This window comes from Pararge aegeria, chromosome 16 (genome assembly GCF_905163445.1).
Source record: "Pararge aegeria chromosome 16, ilParAegt1.1, whole genome shotgun sequence".
NCBI lineage: Eukaryota > Metazoa > Arthropoda > Insecta > Lepidoptera > Nymphalidae > Pararge > Pararge aegeria.
Window position 1 is genome coordinate 6,032,549 of NC_053195.1, and position 16,059 is coordinate 6,048,607.

Genomic DNA, 16,059 nt, shown 5'->3' on the forward strand with positions numbered 1-16,059 from the left:
GTGCTCAAAGTGGGACGTTAATGTGGGACTTAGTATAATATTTCTTTCTAACCGCCTGGGTTAGAAAGAAATATTATAGATAATAGATGCAAAGCAATCACGTTTGTGTACTCAGTTTCCACCAGTGGCGTGCATAAAGGGTTGTACAGGGTATGCAAATTATATTAATTGAAAAAAGTCTCCAGTACGAGTTCAACAAAACTTAAGGATAGGCATTGTAAGAGTTCTAAAAAGCCTACCCCTAAGTATTTATAGCTGGTACTGGAGATTTTCTTCATTTTATATAATGGCATAATATGGCACGCATTATGTTATGAAAGGCATTGGGACTTCTACCACGTACGCAACGTTTACGCGCTGTAAATGTCGGATCTATAAGCACACTGGACTGACTCGTGGTTTGCCATATTGCTGCCCCTTCGGCTTTCCACGTCGATGTGGACATTGCACATCGACTTCGTTTGTATGAATTACTAATTCAATTATTCTATTATTTCTGTTCAGCTGGGAGTAGACTTCCCACGTGGTACATTAGCATTCGTCGTAGCAGAGCAGGCCTTGTTAATCAAAGTGAAGACTGGCTGGCAGTATGTTGTAGTAAGTAAAACAAACACAAGCAAGCATATCAAAGTTATGGGCTGGGATTGACATGTACAATATAAAATCAGATCTCTCAATTATAGATCAGACGTCGATTAAACGACAATATTTGCAAAACTCGCACAGTATTTAATATGAAGCTATTAAAGAATACTTTTGAATTTAGAAATAGGCTTTTAAAGAATACTCAATACAAATTCCTCGAAGTTTATCTTGCATTAAGAGTAAAGAAATTACGCGGAATAACTTTTTTACCTTCTTTCAAAAACTAAAAAAATATTTTTGAAACGCATTTTAAATAAACTACATAATTTTTTTTAGATTTGTAATATATATTTTTTAGATTTCCTTTAAGATTTCTGGAAAACTGAATAAGCTTTGTGCGGGCCTTACAGCGATAATAAGCATATCGATTCAAATTGTTGTCCTGACAAACCAATTAATTTTATATCTAATTTAATGAAACTGATATTTACGCTCGTATACGTTCCAAATACCAGTGACTTTATTTAAAAATCAACGTTCAATTGCGACCGTGTGGTTTATCATTTCAGCCAGCATTGTTTCATAATGTATATGATATCCCCACGAAAGTTACACATCGGTTTCATAAATGTAATTAATACACAGTTGTGGACGGATAATAATTGGTATACTGTTTTATAATAGCACCAGCATTAATTAAAAATGGATACGCTGATGAAAATAATTTTCATAATTAAACAACCGTTTACTTTTTCATCGTTAACTTTTCCCGCAAGGTTTTTTCTCCTTTATTACGCGGCTTTCGGAAAATTCATCTCAAGGATCGGGGGATGTCATGAAAAGAAAATCTTAAATTTAAAATTTCGCTTTTGCCTCGGAGGATACGTATCAACGAAAATGTGATAGCAATGACTCGACTTTAGCTTGTCAGGAAAATATTGCTTATCTTTTCGAGATTTTTCCTTTAGCGCGGAGACAGCTTGGTGCTCAAAGAAACTGATTTTTAAAATATTATTTTTTATTCAAACCTAATCTCACCTGTTTCTGGGGGATTTCTTTTTAATGTAATTAGGATTGTTATCAGATTAATGCCACGTATTTATAAGTAATCTTTTTGTATGTTGGTGTAATGTTGGCCATATTATGATGATAAGAGAGAAAAAATGAAAATTCCCGATCTTAGCATTCTCACTGTACAAAAACGACGTGTTTTGAGGATTGAAATATATATTTGCTATTATATACAATAATACAAAATTCTTGGATCAGCAATGTACCTACATGGGTAAGAAAGCAAACTAGATACTTAGGAAATAATATTATATTTGGTGTGTCCAATACTTTTAACGGTAAATATTTATGTCGACTAACTATTTATGTAGTTCTACTAGTTCGACCTACCTTAATGGTCTCTTTATGCCAATACGTAATAGCTTTTAAGGCAATTTATGGAAATTTAATTATTGGTACGCAGAGAAATAAAATGTATTATTTGCATATAATTGATTTTACCTTATAAATTAACATATACACACATAAGCTATTATGTTTGTAATGTTTCAACAGGTTGGATCATTTTTGAAGCTACCACTAGAAGAAGTTGCTGCAGGTGGTCCAACTATGCCACCATCGCATAATATGATAGAAACATTAAGTACGATCAGTCCAAGCGAAGGAAAGCCGGAGCCTGTTGTAAGTATTCTAGATCTGATCAAATCAGACTGAATTTCTAGATATTTACTTTCTAATAAGTGAGAGGCCAGGCAAGCAATAATTTATCATCGACCATGAATAATTGAGCTAGTTTAAATTATTTATTAGTGTCTTTTGCCATTCTAAGAGACTTAATTTTGTGTTTTATTACCCGGGTATATCCTCTCAGGCGGCGTTGTACTGTCGGACTCTTTCATTCAGACCTAAAAGGTCTGAGTGCCTACCAGTGTACTACCTACGATACTATAAATAACGATACATTTTTGTTTAATTGTGCATCTAACATTATATTGTATATATTTTATAAGCGCAATCAAAATTGATGCGTCGTAGATTTTGTCCTCAAGACGTCGCGTCGGGCAGGTTTAGTGTTAACAATGCTGCTTTATATTTTGGCATATTACTGGCCCACTACAGAAGGGGAAGGGGTTAAGGCCGTAGCCCACCACGCTGGCCTAGTGTGGATTGGTGGACTCCACACACCTTTGAGAACATTATCGAGAACTCTCAGCCAGCACGACGTTTTCCTTCACCGTTGAAGTAAATGATATTAAAAAACGCACATAACTTAGAAAAGTTAGAGGTGCGTGCTGGGATTCGAACTCGGCCCCCCGAAAGTGAAGTCGACCTCCCATGACCGCTTTTATCAATATTTGTAAAAGGTGTTTTTTTCATTTAATTTATTGTGAATGAATAGCTGCGCCTGGCGACACTAAATTCAGCCGTCAATGGAGATCTTTATGGATTGGAAGCTGCACACTTAGCGTGTCATAGACAAGCAACAAGATTGCACCTTGGCACAAATTTTGAAGCGTTCATATCTACCAGGTATGATACATTTGCGAGTTTTTAAGGTTTTTTTTATTTAACTGCCATAAAGTTAAGGCCGTTTATGTGTTATTTGTAGCCTATGTTAGTAAATAATATAATATTAAAACAAACAGAACAATTTTTTTAAAATAAATTTTAGCTTTTGTGAGGCATTTAATATAGGTGTAGAACTACTGATATTTTAAAGTTGTGTATTCTTGTAAAATAAATCGGGTGAAGTTTTAAAAAGATTTTTTTTTAAATTCACTTGATATAAGTACTCACTTGAAAAGAATAAAATAAAATACAGCGGAAAGATTTTTTGTTTGTTTGTGTGTAGTGGTTTGTGTGTTTACCAAAAAAAAATCTGCGATGTAATTTATCTTACTACGAGTATCATAGAAAAATTGCAATAGCAGCTTTTGTGTACAAAATGTTTTATTAGGTTGCCGGTAGAAACATAAGTTGGTTATATTAGTATCGCAGTTATAATTCCTTTTCCAGTAAATGGTTTTATCATAAATGGTATTTTTAAAGCAGTTTAATACTTATTAATTAATTCCAAACAGATAGTCAAGTAAGACGTTTATTTAGTTATCTGTTGTAAAATAAATATGTCAAGTAAATATTGGAAACTTCCAATGTTTTATAGGTTCTTATCTTAAATAAGACATTTTTACGCTTTTATTTAAACACATTCATATTGTCTTTTTAAATAGTTACTACAAAAATAGGTTACCTTATCGTAGTTAAGATCTTTCTGTTTACTTACATGTTTTGACGACTTTTCATGCTATGTAGTATTATTATTGATAGCATCCGAAAATCCTTACTCATTTACAAATTATTTTGATAGAAAAATTAGGACTTCTGTTATAGATCTCATTACAAAATGAAAATAATACAATTCCACTTGAAAAAAATATTAAATATGCATTGTCTTACGAAACTGAGCTTTCTGCACTTCTTTTACGAATTTAACAATGTCATATCTGTCGTGAACAGTTGTTTCTTCCCGTATTTATGCATCGTGTAGACTGTATGCAATACGAACGTTTTAAGGAGGAGTATCTGCATTTTTGAGTGAAGCAACCCACCCTCGTGTCCACGAGTTCTAAGACCATATGTGAATTATTTATCCCATTTTATGCAAAGAGGGTAGGTACTTTAAAAACCATGAATTTTCATTGACTCGCTATGTGTAATTTTATGGTTTTTTACGCTTATGTTGCCATATTACTATATATAAAAAATATTATATATATTAAATATTCTTAAAACATTGTCATTTTTATATTGTTTACGTATTAGTTTACCTTACATCAATTCAATTTAATTGTTGTTTATGGCTTTAAGTGCAGTGAGTTCACTAGTAACATATTCACTCAATGCGCCAATAATTAGGCCAACATGTCTCATAAAAGATAAACTTATAAGGACATTTTCAGCGTCTTAGCACATGCAATATTTTTGTATTAGCTATCAGCTGTTTCGTTTTTTATGTCAATGAGGACGATATTAAAAAAAACCCTCTTAGTCTATGACAGCTATTAAACATTTTGAATTTATACAAACTTTTTTATGCAGGGAGTTTAACTTAGATAACTATTTGAAACGGGATTATCGGGATCTTGCCATCGTAAACATGCGGGGTGAGCTCCTATTCAACTCTTGGAATGAAATGTTCGACGGTTCGGGAGCTGAACTTAAGTACGACACTGAATTGTACAGCTTTAATGGAAAGGACGTGATGATGGATGCAGAATGGTAAGCATTAGCATAATAATTTAAAAACTTAACTACTAATTAAACTACTATAGAGACTAGCTTTTGCCCGCGGCTTCGCTCACTTTAAGTTCAATTTTTGATTTGGTAAATTTTTAAAAAAATGTCTTGCTGCTAAAAGAATAATATGAACGTAAATTAATTAAAAATCAGAAACTTTCATACAAATTTTCATCCCCTATGTAAAATTTGTGAAACACGTATTTCTTTTTTTTTTATCGAAATTTCATGGAAAATTTGATGAATCAAAGTTTCATGGATGTAACTTGAAAGATAAATTGATAAATTAAACTTTCATCCCCTTCTTAGGGATGGAATTTTCAAAAATCGTTTCTTAGCGGATGCCTACGTTGTAATAACTATCTGTATGCAAAATTTCAGCCCGATCCGTCCAGTGTTTAGAGCTGTGCGTTGATAGATCAGTCAGTCAGTCAGTCAGTCAGTCACCTATGCCTTTTATATATATTTAGATGACAAATTGCCATCATTGATCATGTTTCAGAAAAGTAACTAAATTAAGGGACTGGCTACATCTTGGTCGCATAATGATTTGTCCGAGGCACAACTTTCTAACTCCGGACCGGTTTTGTTTTTAACTAATTTCGTTTTTGGGCCTGTGCCGGGAATTGAAAAACTGATAGTAAGCATTACAGCCGTGATCGTGAAATGGATTAGCATGGTGGTTTTATACTCTAAATCTCTATTTTTTATGAGATAGGGGGCTTGAGTTCAGCTGCCTCAGCTTATTTGTACCAAAATTGTGAATAATGATAAAGATGAGGCTGTTGTTAAAATAGGTGCTACTTTTACCTCAATAGTAATTATCCCTAGCCTATTAAAGTCCCACTTCTGGACACAGGCCACGTCTCTTATAGAAAAAACAGTCTTCGAACATAACCCAACACGGGGACCAAGTGCGGGTTTGGCAGTAATAAAATATTATACAAAAAGCGTGTATTCATGTATGCATGTATTCTCACCAATCCGCACTGGAACAGCGTGGTGGACTACGGCCTCAACCCTTCTCACTGTGGGAGAGCCGAGCCCTGTAGTGGAGCGGTTATTGATGATGCATGTATTTATCATGTTTTCTAAGGCCTACAAAAGCGATATGGCACGGATACGGTCCTGCTGAGGCGTTGGGATTGAACTGCGCTTCGTGGCACAACGGCAGACCTAACAGCTTCGGCCTCGCCTCTACACTGACCACCAATAAGCTGCTTGATGTAGAGACGTAAGTTTCGTTTTCTGATTGTGTGCAACCATCTCTAGAAGGCGCAGTCTTTAAGTATAGGTAGGGTGGTAGAATCTAGCCCAGTGGGTAGGACTTTGACTTCACTTTCGGGAGGGCGAGTTTGGATCCCAGCACTCACCTCTTAGTTATGTGCGTTTTTAGCAATTAAAATATCACATGATTCAACGGTAAAGGAAAACATCGTGAGGAAACCTGCATGCCTGAGAGTTCTCCATAATGTTGTCAAAGTTGTGTGGAGTCCACCAATCCGCACTGGGCCAGTGTGGTGGACTGCCTTAACCCCATTTCATTGCGAGTTGGGACCCGTGCCCTATAGTGAGCCGATAATTTGATATTATGATGATTAAGGTAATAGAAACTAGCAGCTGTTAAAGCTCTGTTAGACAAAAATACATAAAGACAGATCTGATCAGAAACCGAATCCATGACAGCCCATTAAAAAAAAATCTCCCCTGTGAATATTCTTTTCTGTGATATCATTTATTTTCTTTGCGATAGCCTATAGATTTATAAACTAGCATAATAGCGTGCGTCCATTTAAGATATTTAACCTTACCTTCTGGTTAGATCGCAGTCAAAGTAAGAAGACTTACTAAGGCAGCAACAGTATTATAATGCTCATAAACATCATCGGGATGGCTTACGCAATAATAATGTTCAAAATCGTATATGCAAAGAGAAATATAACCTCTGTCGTGTCTTTTTTGCTGAATACCAGTATAAATATTTATTTAATTGAGATTATTGAATTGAACCACTTGCCAAGTTTCGCTAAAGTTCCTTAAAAAATTATTCCAGAGTTTTAACTTCGATAGCAAATGGAACAGTGCCGTACTCATCTTTGAAAAGTTCATCAGCAAATCAGAGATCAGCCCATTAGCTTTATGACGTAGCCTTATATAACGTAATATGTCCACTGACCGACAATTAATTTGGGTCATCTGATAATTTTGATATTATATTTTTCATCCACAAATCTTCAGTTCCAATTTTTGTTTCATATTTTATGTTGTCCCGAGCTAGAGTTCTGTAATCGGTATAACAACACAGATTCCTGAAACTGGTAGGATTTGGACTCTAATTGCCACGTGTATAGTACAAATTCGCCCCCACGACACCCGCAAAACATGGTACTTTAAAAATTAGAAACGTTTAATTGATAAATATAAAGTACATCTTTATATTTGTGCCAGCCTTGAAAAAAAATATGTGTTGCCTTACGTTTTCACATAAATATGTATTAAATACCGACACATTTTTAAAAATTGTTTATTTTATTTAATAAGATACCAGCGTGTTATAGATAAAAAGGATTCAACTAATGTATCGGCAACTAATGTCTGAGATTAATTAATGGCATGTCTCAAAGGTGTTTAATAAATTATTTTGAATAGTGAATATACGCTGCCTTTTAGTTGGTTATAGCACAATTGCGAAATTAGGAAATCTTTGCAATATTAATTGAAATTGTCGTTTCTTTTTATCCATTTTCTGATATTTTTTTTGTAGTAGGTATTTCTTTCGTATCTTACTGTAAATACTTCATTTTACTCAGGTATCCATGCAGTACGCGACTGATCGTGTTGTGCTTGGAACGTAAACCAGAAGTTTCTATTAAAATAAGCAAGCCACCTCCAAGGAGAATAAGGTAAGCAAGAAAACATTAATGTATGAACTACACGGTTCCATCTTTCTTTATGTTGGTACACATGCGTCAATACGTTTTTTTTTTAAATAACGAAATCTTCAACTCATAGTGTCAGAGCCTGTTTTACTAGTTCGTAGTAAGCAATCAAGTGGTCTTACGACTGTAGTTTCATTTGATTTGTGCTTTTAATTTATAATAATACTGGTGGACCCCAGCGCCATCTGTCGGGCTGATTGAATCTAAACCATCCAGGGTGCCCAAACGCATACCAAAAAATTCATTCGAATCGGTGCAGCCGTTTAAGAGGAGTTCAGTGACGTACACACGCACACAATAAATATATATATAATAAAGATATTTTTAATTATTATTATTATTATTATACTAATTATTATTTATATGTATATTTATTAATTATGCCTTTATAAAAATAGTTGTAGAGAGTAATAATCACTGTTGTGGGTGTTACTTTTTATAGCATTATATTGATAATTTCTACATCTGTTTTTAAATTCAAATTCAAAATTCAAAATTCAAAATTCAAAAAAAATTCAAATTTGAATTTGATAATTTCTACATCTGTTTTTGCTACTTTAGTATAGTATTGTTGACTTTGCTATGCGTTCCTGCACTGAAAACAGTGGCATGTAAACGGTGTTATCAAGGGCTATATAGCATGAAGAAACAAATTGCAGCAATCCTCCTTTAATTTTATAATAATATGATACCGAGTTTGCTAAAATTTCTGTGAACCCTATCAGAAAGTATATTCATAACATTTTTGACAAACTTAGTCTCAGAAACCTGGTCCAAATAATATTATTAGTAGAGTATTAAAAGGAATGAAATGTGAGATAATATAAAATTAAACATATATTTTTTTTTCGCATTTTTTAAAAGTCAATTGAATCACCACTGATATAATCCATCTAACGTTTATTACATCACTAATATTTCACCCACTTACATGAGACCCCTTCATAGATTTCATTTATGTTTTCTTCGGCAGAAAACCTGTATCCGAAGATGACCTTGAAATCAATAAAACTTCTGAACTTGAAAAAACTTTGAATAGAACTATTAGATTAGAAATAAATCCTGAGTTCGAAATAACGGAAGAAGAGTTCCTGGAATACAACGAAGATCTAAACATAACGACACCTACAGACATTGTATAGACGTTTAATTCATAATTATTTTTACGTAACCCTTAAGTACTGCTATTGGTATTATTGACATAAATATTAAACCAATATTGTCTTTCAGGCACGATCCTAGTATCAAATTGACAAATTGATTCCAATGCCCATTTATCGAATAAAAAGATGGCCGTTGTCACTAATAAATTATTAAAACAAACATACTTTATTGACGTTATACGTAGTTAGACATATTTTTATTGAATTAATGAACTCATTTCAAATTCATGATGAAAATGGCTACTAGCTACTTAGAGTTGTTGTAAATATATATTAATTACAATATAATTTAATTACAATATGCTATTATACAGGACAATTAAATAATATATATTATTTGATAAGTCGAATATGAAGTGGTGATAGCCAAGTGGTTAAGATTTTATAGCGTTTTAGGGAACCCAAATTCGATTTCAGGCACCCAACTATAACAAATTTTTCGGAGTAATGTGCATTTTAATACATGCTTTTACGGTGAAGAAAACTTTGTAAGGAAACCCGTATCACCACCTGATGCTGGAATACTAAGGAATCCTGAAAAATGTTTTCAAAGGCACTTGGCCAGCTTGGTTGACTACGGCCTAAACCCTTCTTATTTTGAGAGTAGTATCAGGAATTGCATTTTTGCATTGTAGTGAGCCATTAATCGATTGATAAAGATGATGCAACTAAATTAAATTTGTTTGTACGACCTTCACGAACTTACGTCCTGTAGTTAAGTCCTGCTTTTATATAAGAAGTTTTTAATTCCAAAAAGCAAGAAAATATGACGGCTCAGGGAAAAAATAATAAGATGAAAATTGCTTCTTTATACGCACGAAAACTGATAAAATATGTATCACTTTTTTCTGTATATGCAGAAGCATGTTTTATACATCAAACAGATACGAATACAGATAAAATTAATAACAAAGTATTAATATAATAGGATCGTTTATTATTCACTAAAGGAGTATCATTAATATAAAAGAAAATATCTGATTAGTCTAACAATGTTAAATAATATTGTAATATGACTACTTACCTAAAACCACCAAGATTAAATTACAAAAAAAAGCATACATTAGTTTTGTGATCTTTCCAAAGCAATATTAAAGCAATACTACTTATTTGGGTTGTAATTACTGAATGGTATGTAAGATATAAACGCAAGACTTAGCGTGCAAAAATCGTGCTAAACCGTCAATTTGATACCATTTACCATTTAAAATTCCCCGCGGTTAATTTAGAGTGCTATCAAATCAGAAATATGGAAGAGTCAGAGGTACTGATAAAGCTTAACTAGTTTAAAAGCTAAAGTAGCAATGGACTGTGGACGTACAACGGAGAACCGATGGTCACTTTAGAATGGAGACCTTAATCTGGAATTAACTTTTTTATGCAGGGTTCGTAGATGGACAAGCAATGTCAACAGAGTTGCAGGGAGCAGTTATATAAAAGTTGCGATAGAACGTGTAATTTGAAATTAACCCGAATGGCCTGTTTTACAGCGTCAATCAATTAATAAGATGATTATAATAATTACTCCACAATATCAAACCAGAGTCCATTACGAATAATTCTTAAGTTATATTAAAGGATTGTAGGCGATATTTGGACCCTAAATAAATTTATGAATAACGTTTTTCGGATACAGAAGAAGAAATTCTTCAGCACGTAAACAGTAAATTCTTAGCCATCACTGATAGGTATTCTTCTGAATCATTAGTTGTTATTCTCAATTTATTCCAATTAGGTCACATTATTTATAAATACAACAGATAATTTTCATTTAAATAAATAAGTTTTAACTTCATGTTTTTCAGTACCTATCAATGCACATCGAAATTAATTATAATTTATAATTGAGGTTTCGCCGGCAGCATAACAGTGGTTTAACCACAAAAATAGCAGTAAATAAATTGGACATTTTATGTCCATGAGACGAATAGTACTTTAAATACAAAACTTTAATGGAACCAACCACATTATGAGCAATTTGCTTCAGTTCAAAGCTCTTTCTCTCATACACTTACATTTTATTTTACAAAATTCCATGACCTGACCTCACTCTTAAATTCTTCAATTGTGAAATTACTATACAGATCTAAAACGCTAAAATAAATTTCTGCTTAAAGTTCTGAACTCCTAGTATATTTGAAGATTTAGAGCATACTCAGAAGAATTTACTGGCATTAAAATAGTTGCTTCTAAAACAACTAAATATTTTTTACGGAAATTTAATCGATGGGGCAAAAGACCAATACATTGATCACGCCAGTGTCTTCACTGTTTGCAGTTAAACTTTATATGCAAAATCCAGTCAATGGACTGTGCTTTAAAGCCTTTGAACTTAATGTTCCTTTCTGTGAGCCATATCGGGTTGTCTGAAAGCAAGTTACCGCAGACAGTAGAAGAAGAATGTATCACTTTTCTTCTATACAAACATCCTTTTAAATAATAAATCACTTGAGGTTAGTTTTCGTCACAGACTTAATTACTACGTGTAGTTGGTACATAAAACAAATATGACTGTCCGTCTAATACCCATGGTAGTACTTAAAGGTAAGAAATAAGCAAAATGTGAAGACTGTAAATAAATAATTTATATGTAGGTAATATAGTTTCTAAAACAAAATCTGGTGGAGCATGACGACAATATAAAATCCTTTGTTTATAGTAACGGTTTCCCACCACTTACTGTACTCGTACCTTAAGTAAATCGAACGACGTTTGTTAAAACAAAAACCATTAAATACTTGGTGATTGATGAAGAACGGTTATTTTAAAGCAATGAAACTTCAAAAGCGAGAATTTTTTGTAGTTAGTGACCACAGTGGTTATAAGATGACATTATACCCACCTTAAAAAAGGTTTTTCGAACCTGTGATATAACCGGACTATTTTGAGCTATTGCCTAAAATATTCGTGCAACATCGATTAGTTCCAGTACCGAAACGTCGACACATGTCCTGCATTTTCGCACCTTATCCTTATCCTATTATTGGCCCAGTATGCCCAAATAAAAAAAAATTCGAAGCCTTTTGTCAGCTGTGTGAGTGCATAAGTTAACTTATAGATGCTGAATCAATTTCGCGTTGTACCAACAATAGTAAAATAGTAAAGTGCCTTAATATGAATCACAAAAGTTTTAAATCTTATGCCGTAAATCAGAATAACATATAAGTAAAGGGGTTCCAAGCAACGCATATTAAGTTGGACCCTTCAACTTTGTTTAAACATATGGCTTAGAACAAGGGATACAACTTACCTACCCGTAATTTTATCTCTAAGGAGGTGAAGTTATGTGGACTACACATGCAGGGAATTTGTAGATTTATGCTAGAAGCATACATTTTAAACATTCCGTAAAAAAGTTACAAAAACAAATTAGTTTAAAATAAATTGCTGGATTGTAACCGTGATCGTTATTTATCAGCTTTCCTTACGCTTAAAACCAGATCAGATATTAAAGCAATGGTAAAAACAATATCACCTGCGTTGCTATGGCGGTGATAATTTATCTCGTTTTCCGTAAACGTTCTACAAGCGTTGTTAAAACCTTAGTTAGGTCCTTGGGTTTGTATATTTGGGCCCATGGTTATTAGAAATGAAAAATTTAATTAATATAGGCAACGAAAGATGCCTTAAGAATTGGTGCTTAATGTATTTCAAAGGCTAAGGCTGGCAATACAAAGAAGCAATAGTTTGCTACCACGCCCATGTCTGTCTCAATTTGAACGGCGCTAAGTTTGTTGTAGTTTAGAAGAAGTTTTAATTTTTGTAATGTTTGACATAATAATATTATGTTTTCATCTTTTTAATGAATGCATGTCGTCATAGACGTTCATTGACTTATCAAGAAGATGAAAATACTAAACTTGTTCACTGAATAACTTGCGTGGCTTTAATTGATTCTGGATCATAGTATACAGTATATATTCATATAAAATGTTAGTTATGCAGTAAAACCAGCACTATGTGGGACTACCGACCACAATATCATCTTTTTTTTATTGGTGCGCAGTTTCCGGTTAAGGTACTCGTTGACCAAAACCCATACATTATAATCCGGTATTTGTATTCGTATTTAATGGTGCACGGTCATTGTAACTGCCAAAATATATTTCCGTAAATCGGTGGTTGGAAACCGTGTTTTATTGATCGTATCAGCCATTTTGAAATTATAGTCGTTTTGTAAATAGTTGGCTTTAAAAAATTTTATAAAATTATAATAATATATTGTGTAAATTTTAAAAAAAGCAACAGCCCTGTATAGATAGTGAAATGTAACAGGTACGTGGATGTAAATATATTTCTGTTAAATTTAATATTTCATAGTATAAGAAACTACTGCCATTTTCAGTAGTTCATTTGTTTTTATTATATTTAAGATTCAATATGAATAACTCTGTTTATTTTGAATTTATAAATCCGTTTATATATTCAAGTTGTGAGTTTTTAGATTGGTTTGCTTTTTTATAAAAAAAGTTGTTTTATACTTACTAGTGAACCATATCACTGCAGACCGTCGGATATAAGTTAAGTAAAATCTGTCAAAATCTAAAGATGCTTCGAGTTTTAGGACATCTGATTTTCTCTAATTTCATTGCTGGGAGACCAATAAATGGACGCCACCCTTCTTAATAAAAACATCTGAAATCTAAATTAAAAAGCGCTGGTAAAACTAAAAATAGTTTAAGAGCTATCTACTTTGATATGAGACTTGTTTGACATTGTGTCATGTATTTGATACATGTGTTAATTTCCACACTCGGCTTCCCAGGCTAAATAAAAACTAGCAATTTAAAATATATAGATAATATTTATGTACAATTTCTATAGAATAATTATTGTACAGGTATTTATAAAGTTTTGTAACTAGGACGAATCGTTTTCTTAGCTGCTAAGGCTTAAAACTCACAATCTGAATATAGCCTTGTAGGCTATTTGTAAGATAATTTTAGTATCATTTCAATATAATTTCTTCTATATAATTGTTAAAGGTTCGTGCACACATTGACTGGTCACACAATGATACGATAGTTATGAAAATTAAGCTTCATTTTCTATACTCCGCGAAATGCCAATGAATAATTGTAAAGATTGTAAAGTCAACATCTCCTGAACAGCTTCGGGTGTCGGAGCGATACGTACGTAGAGTGCACATTGCCGAAGATCTGTTTGGTGGGGAGTATAAGGTTTGAATAGATTACAAATTGCATCGTACAGATTCATCTGATTTTCACGGAGTATAGCAAATTAAGCTTAATTTTCATAATATATCATGTAATTCGGAAGAGTAACGCCTGTTTCTATCCGATAAAATAGTTTCACATAAAAATTCGTCTGCAATTGCTTTCACATGCTTAAAGTCACACAGAGACATAACGTGTAAATAGAAAATTAGTAGCCATTCCTGGGACTTTTTCACCGTGTACGGTTCATTAACTATCCTTGTACCCCTACAAATATTACGAATGATGTTGTGTGAAAGGACAAACTAAAAATCCCTTTCGCATTTATAATATGTTTAATATTAGGGAGGGACACTCTGACTTCCTTATAAGTTTAACGATACATCGTCATTCGCAAGCACCTCTGCCGCTGTGTTAATGTGTTGTGCCGTATGTGCTTAACACACATGTGTTGACAACTTTAAACTATAACCGAGCCACTGCAATTTTATGCCATGTCTGTAATAAGCTTTAAACATTTCAGGTTATTTATTGTTAGTAAAAAACTGTATTAAGCACAGTACAAGGCTTTTCGAGTCTAAAGTACGGTTGCTTTAGTAACCCTAAAATATTCAAATTCAAACTCGGGCGGGTTTTGCAATATTATATTGCCGCCTGTCCAAGTTTTAATGTAGGCCAGGAAAATTACTTAAAACGAGACTTAAAGTTTACACCCTTTTATTATTTTTCTGAACGTTCCTCATCAAATTAGTATTAAAAACGCAGGCCTAAAGATTTGTAGAGTTACCATAATGCGTAATATACACTATTTTAATATGATAGTGATAACTGCAATTGTTACCACAATACTAAAACAAACTTCCAAATTTATTTTATTATAATAAGTAACTCATAATAAACGAGGTATAATTTCTACAAAGACGTCTAAATGCAAGTATTTCACTAATGATTATATGTATTTTCCTGGGCTACATGTACTGTATGCCATAATTATATTATGAACTGCGGCATAAAACTATCAGTTGAATATTAGAATACCAGAGATATTATTGCGTAATATAACGTATAGAAGGTCTATACGACTAGAGGTAATTCTGGTTAAATAATAATTGCTCACAAGAATTACCTTTTGCAAAACAATATTATATATCGTTTAGACGATGCATACCATTCAGTGCTTTAACATTATTGTATGCAACAACAGACACTGTGAAACAACATTTAACAACTTGTTTTATCGTGGTTAGAGCAAATGGAGCCTCCATTTGAGATTACCCACAAAAAACTCGATTTGTCAGAAACCTAATCAAAATGGTTCATTTAAAAAAAAGTTTTATGTATAATTTTGTGTTAGATATATAAATTTTTTATGTATTACTGTCATAAGGTTTAAAGCATCCAAATACAGTGACTTGGTTGACTAGAGATGAACCCTTCAATTATATTAAACCTATTATGAGTGTATTGTGAACTCGAAACATGTTATAATGACTGAATGTATATTTTAAAGAATACCTACTAGAAGATACCTTACATCATCTCCAGAATTTTGTCCCTATTTGCAGTATAATAAAATAAAATTCCTATCCAGACGTCTCAGCTGATAACAGCGGATACCAATTTTTTGTTTCTCTACGGAGTGCTCGCCTGCGTAATAATTTAGAAGGGGTGTTTGCTACCTTCATGTGCTGCATTCTTTACAATGTCTCTTCTAGTATGGTATTAAAATCTAATTCAATGTTTGAGTTAGATCTTATGCGCCAGATTACTCAACTGTGTATGCCTAGTATTGTATTGATTTGTCATTTTAATTGAAATATTAAGTTATGAAATTATATTGTACTTAATAAGTACGTTTGTTTTTTGAATAAAATGGTTTTTTAATGT

General features: G+C 32.9%; 1 protein-coding gene across 1 annotated transcript in view; it reads left to right on the plus strand.

Annotated features, from left to right (window-relative positions):
* LOC120630619 (collagen alpha-1(XXVIII) chain-like) overlaps positions 1-8,974 on the plus strand; it is a 39,864-nt gene extending 30,890 nt beyond the window's left edge. Inside the window, exons 16-22 of the mRNA XM_039899884.1 lie at positions 505-597; positions 2,152-2,277; positions 2,996-3,126; positions 4,696-4,875; positions 5,990-6,127; positions 7,704-7,796; positions 8,806-8,974. Coding sequence (XP_039755818.1) covers positions 505-597; positions 2,152-2,277; positions 2,996-3,126; positions 4,696-4,875; positions 5,990-6,127; positions 7,704-7,796; positions 8,806-8,974 — 930 coding nt within the window. The remainder of the gene's footprint in view (positions 1-504; positions 598-2,151; positions 2,278-2,995; positions 3,127-4,695; positions 4,876-5,989; positions 6,128-7,703; positions 7,797-8,805) is intronic.
* The last annotated feature ends 7,085 nt before the right edge of the window (positions 8,975-16,059 follow it).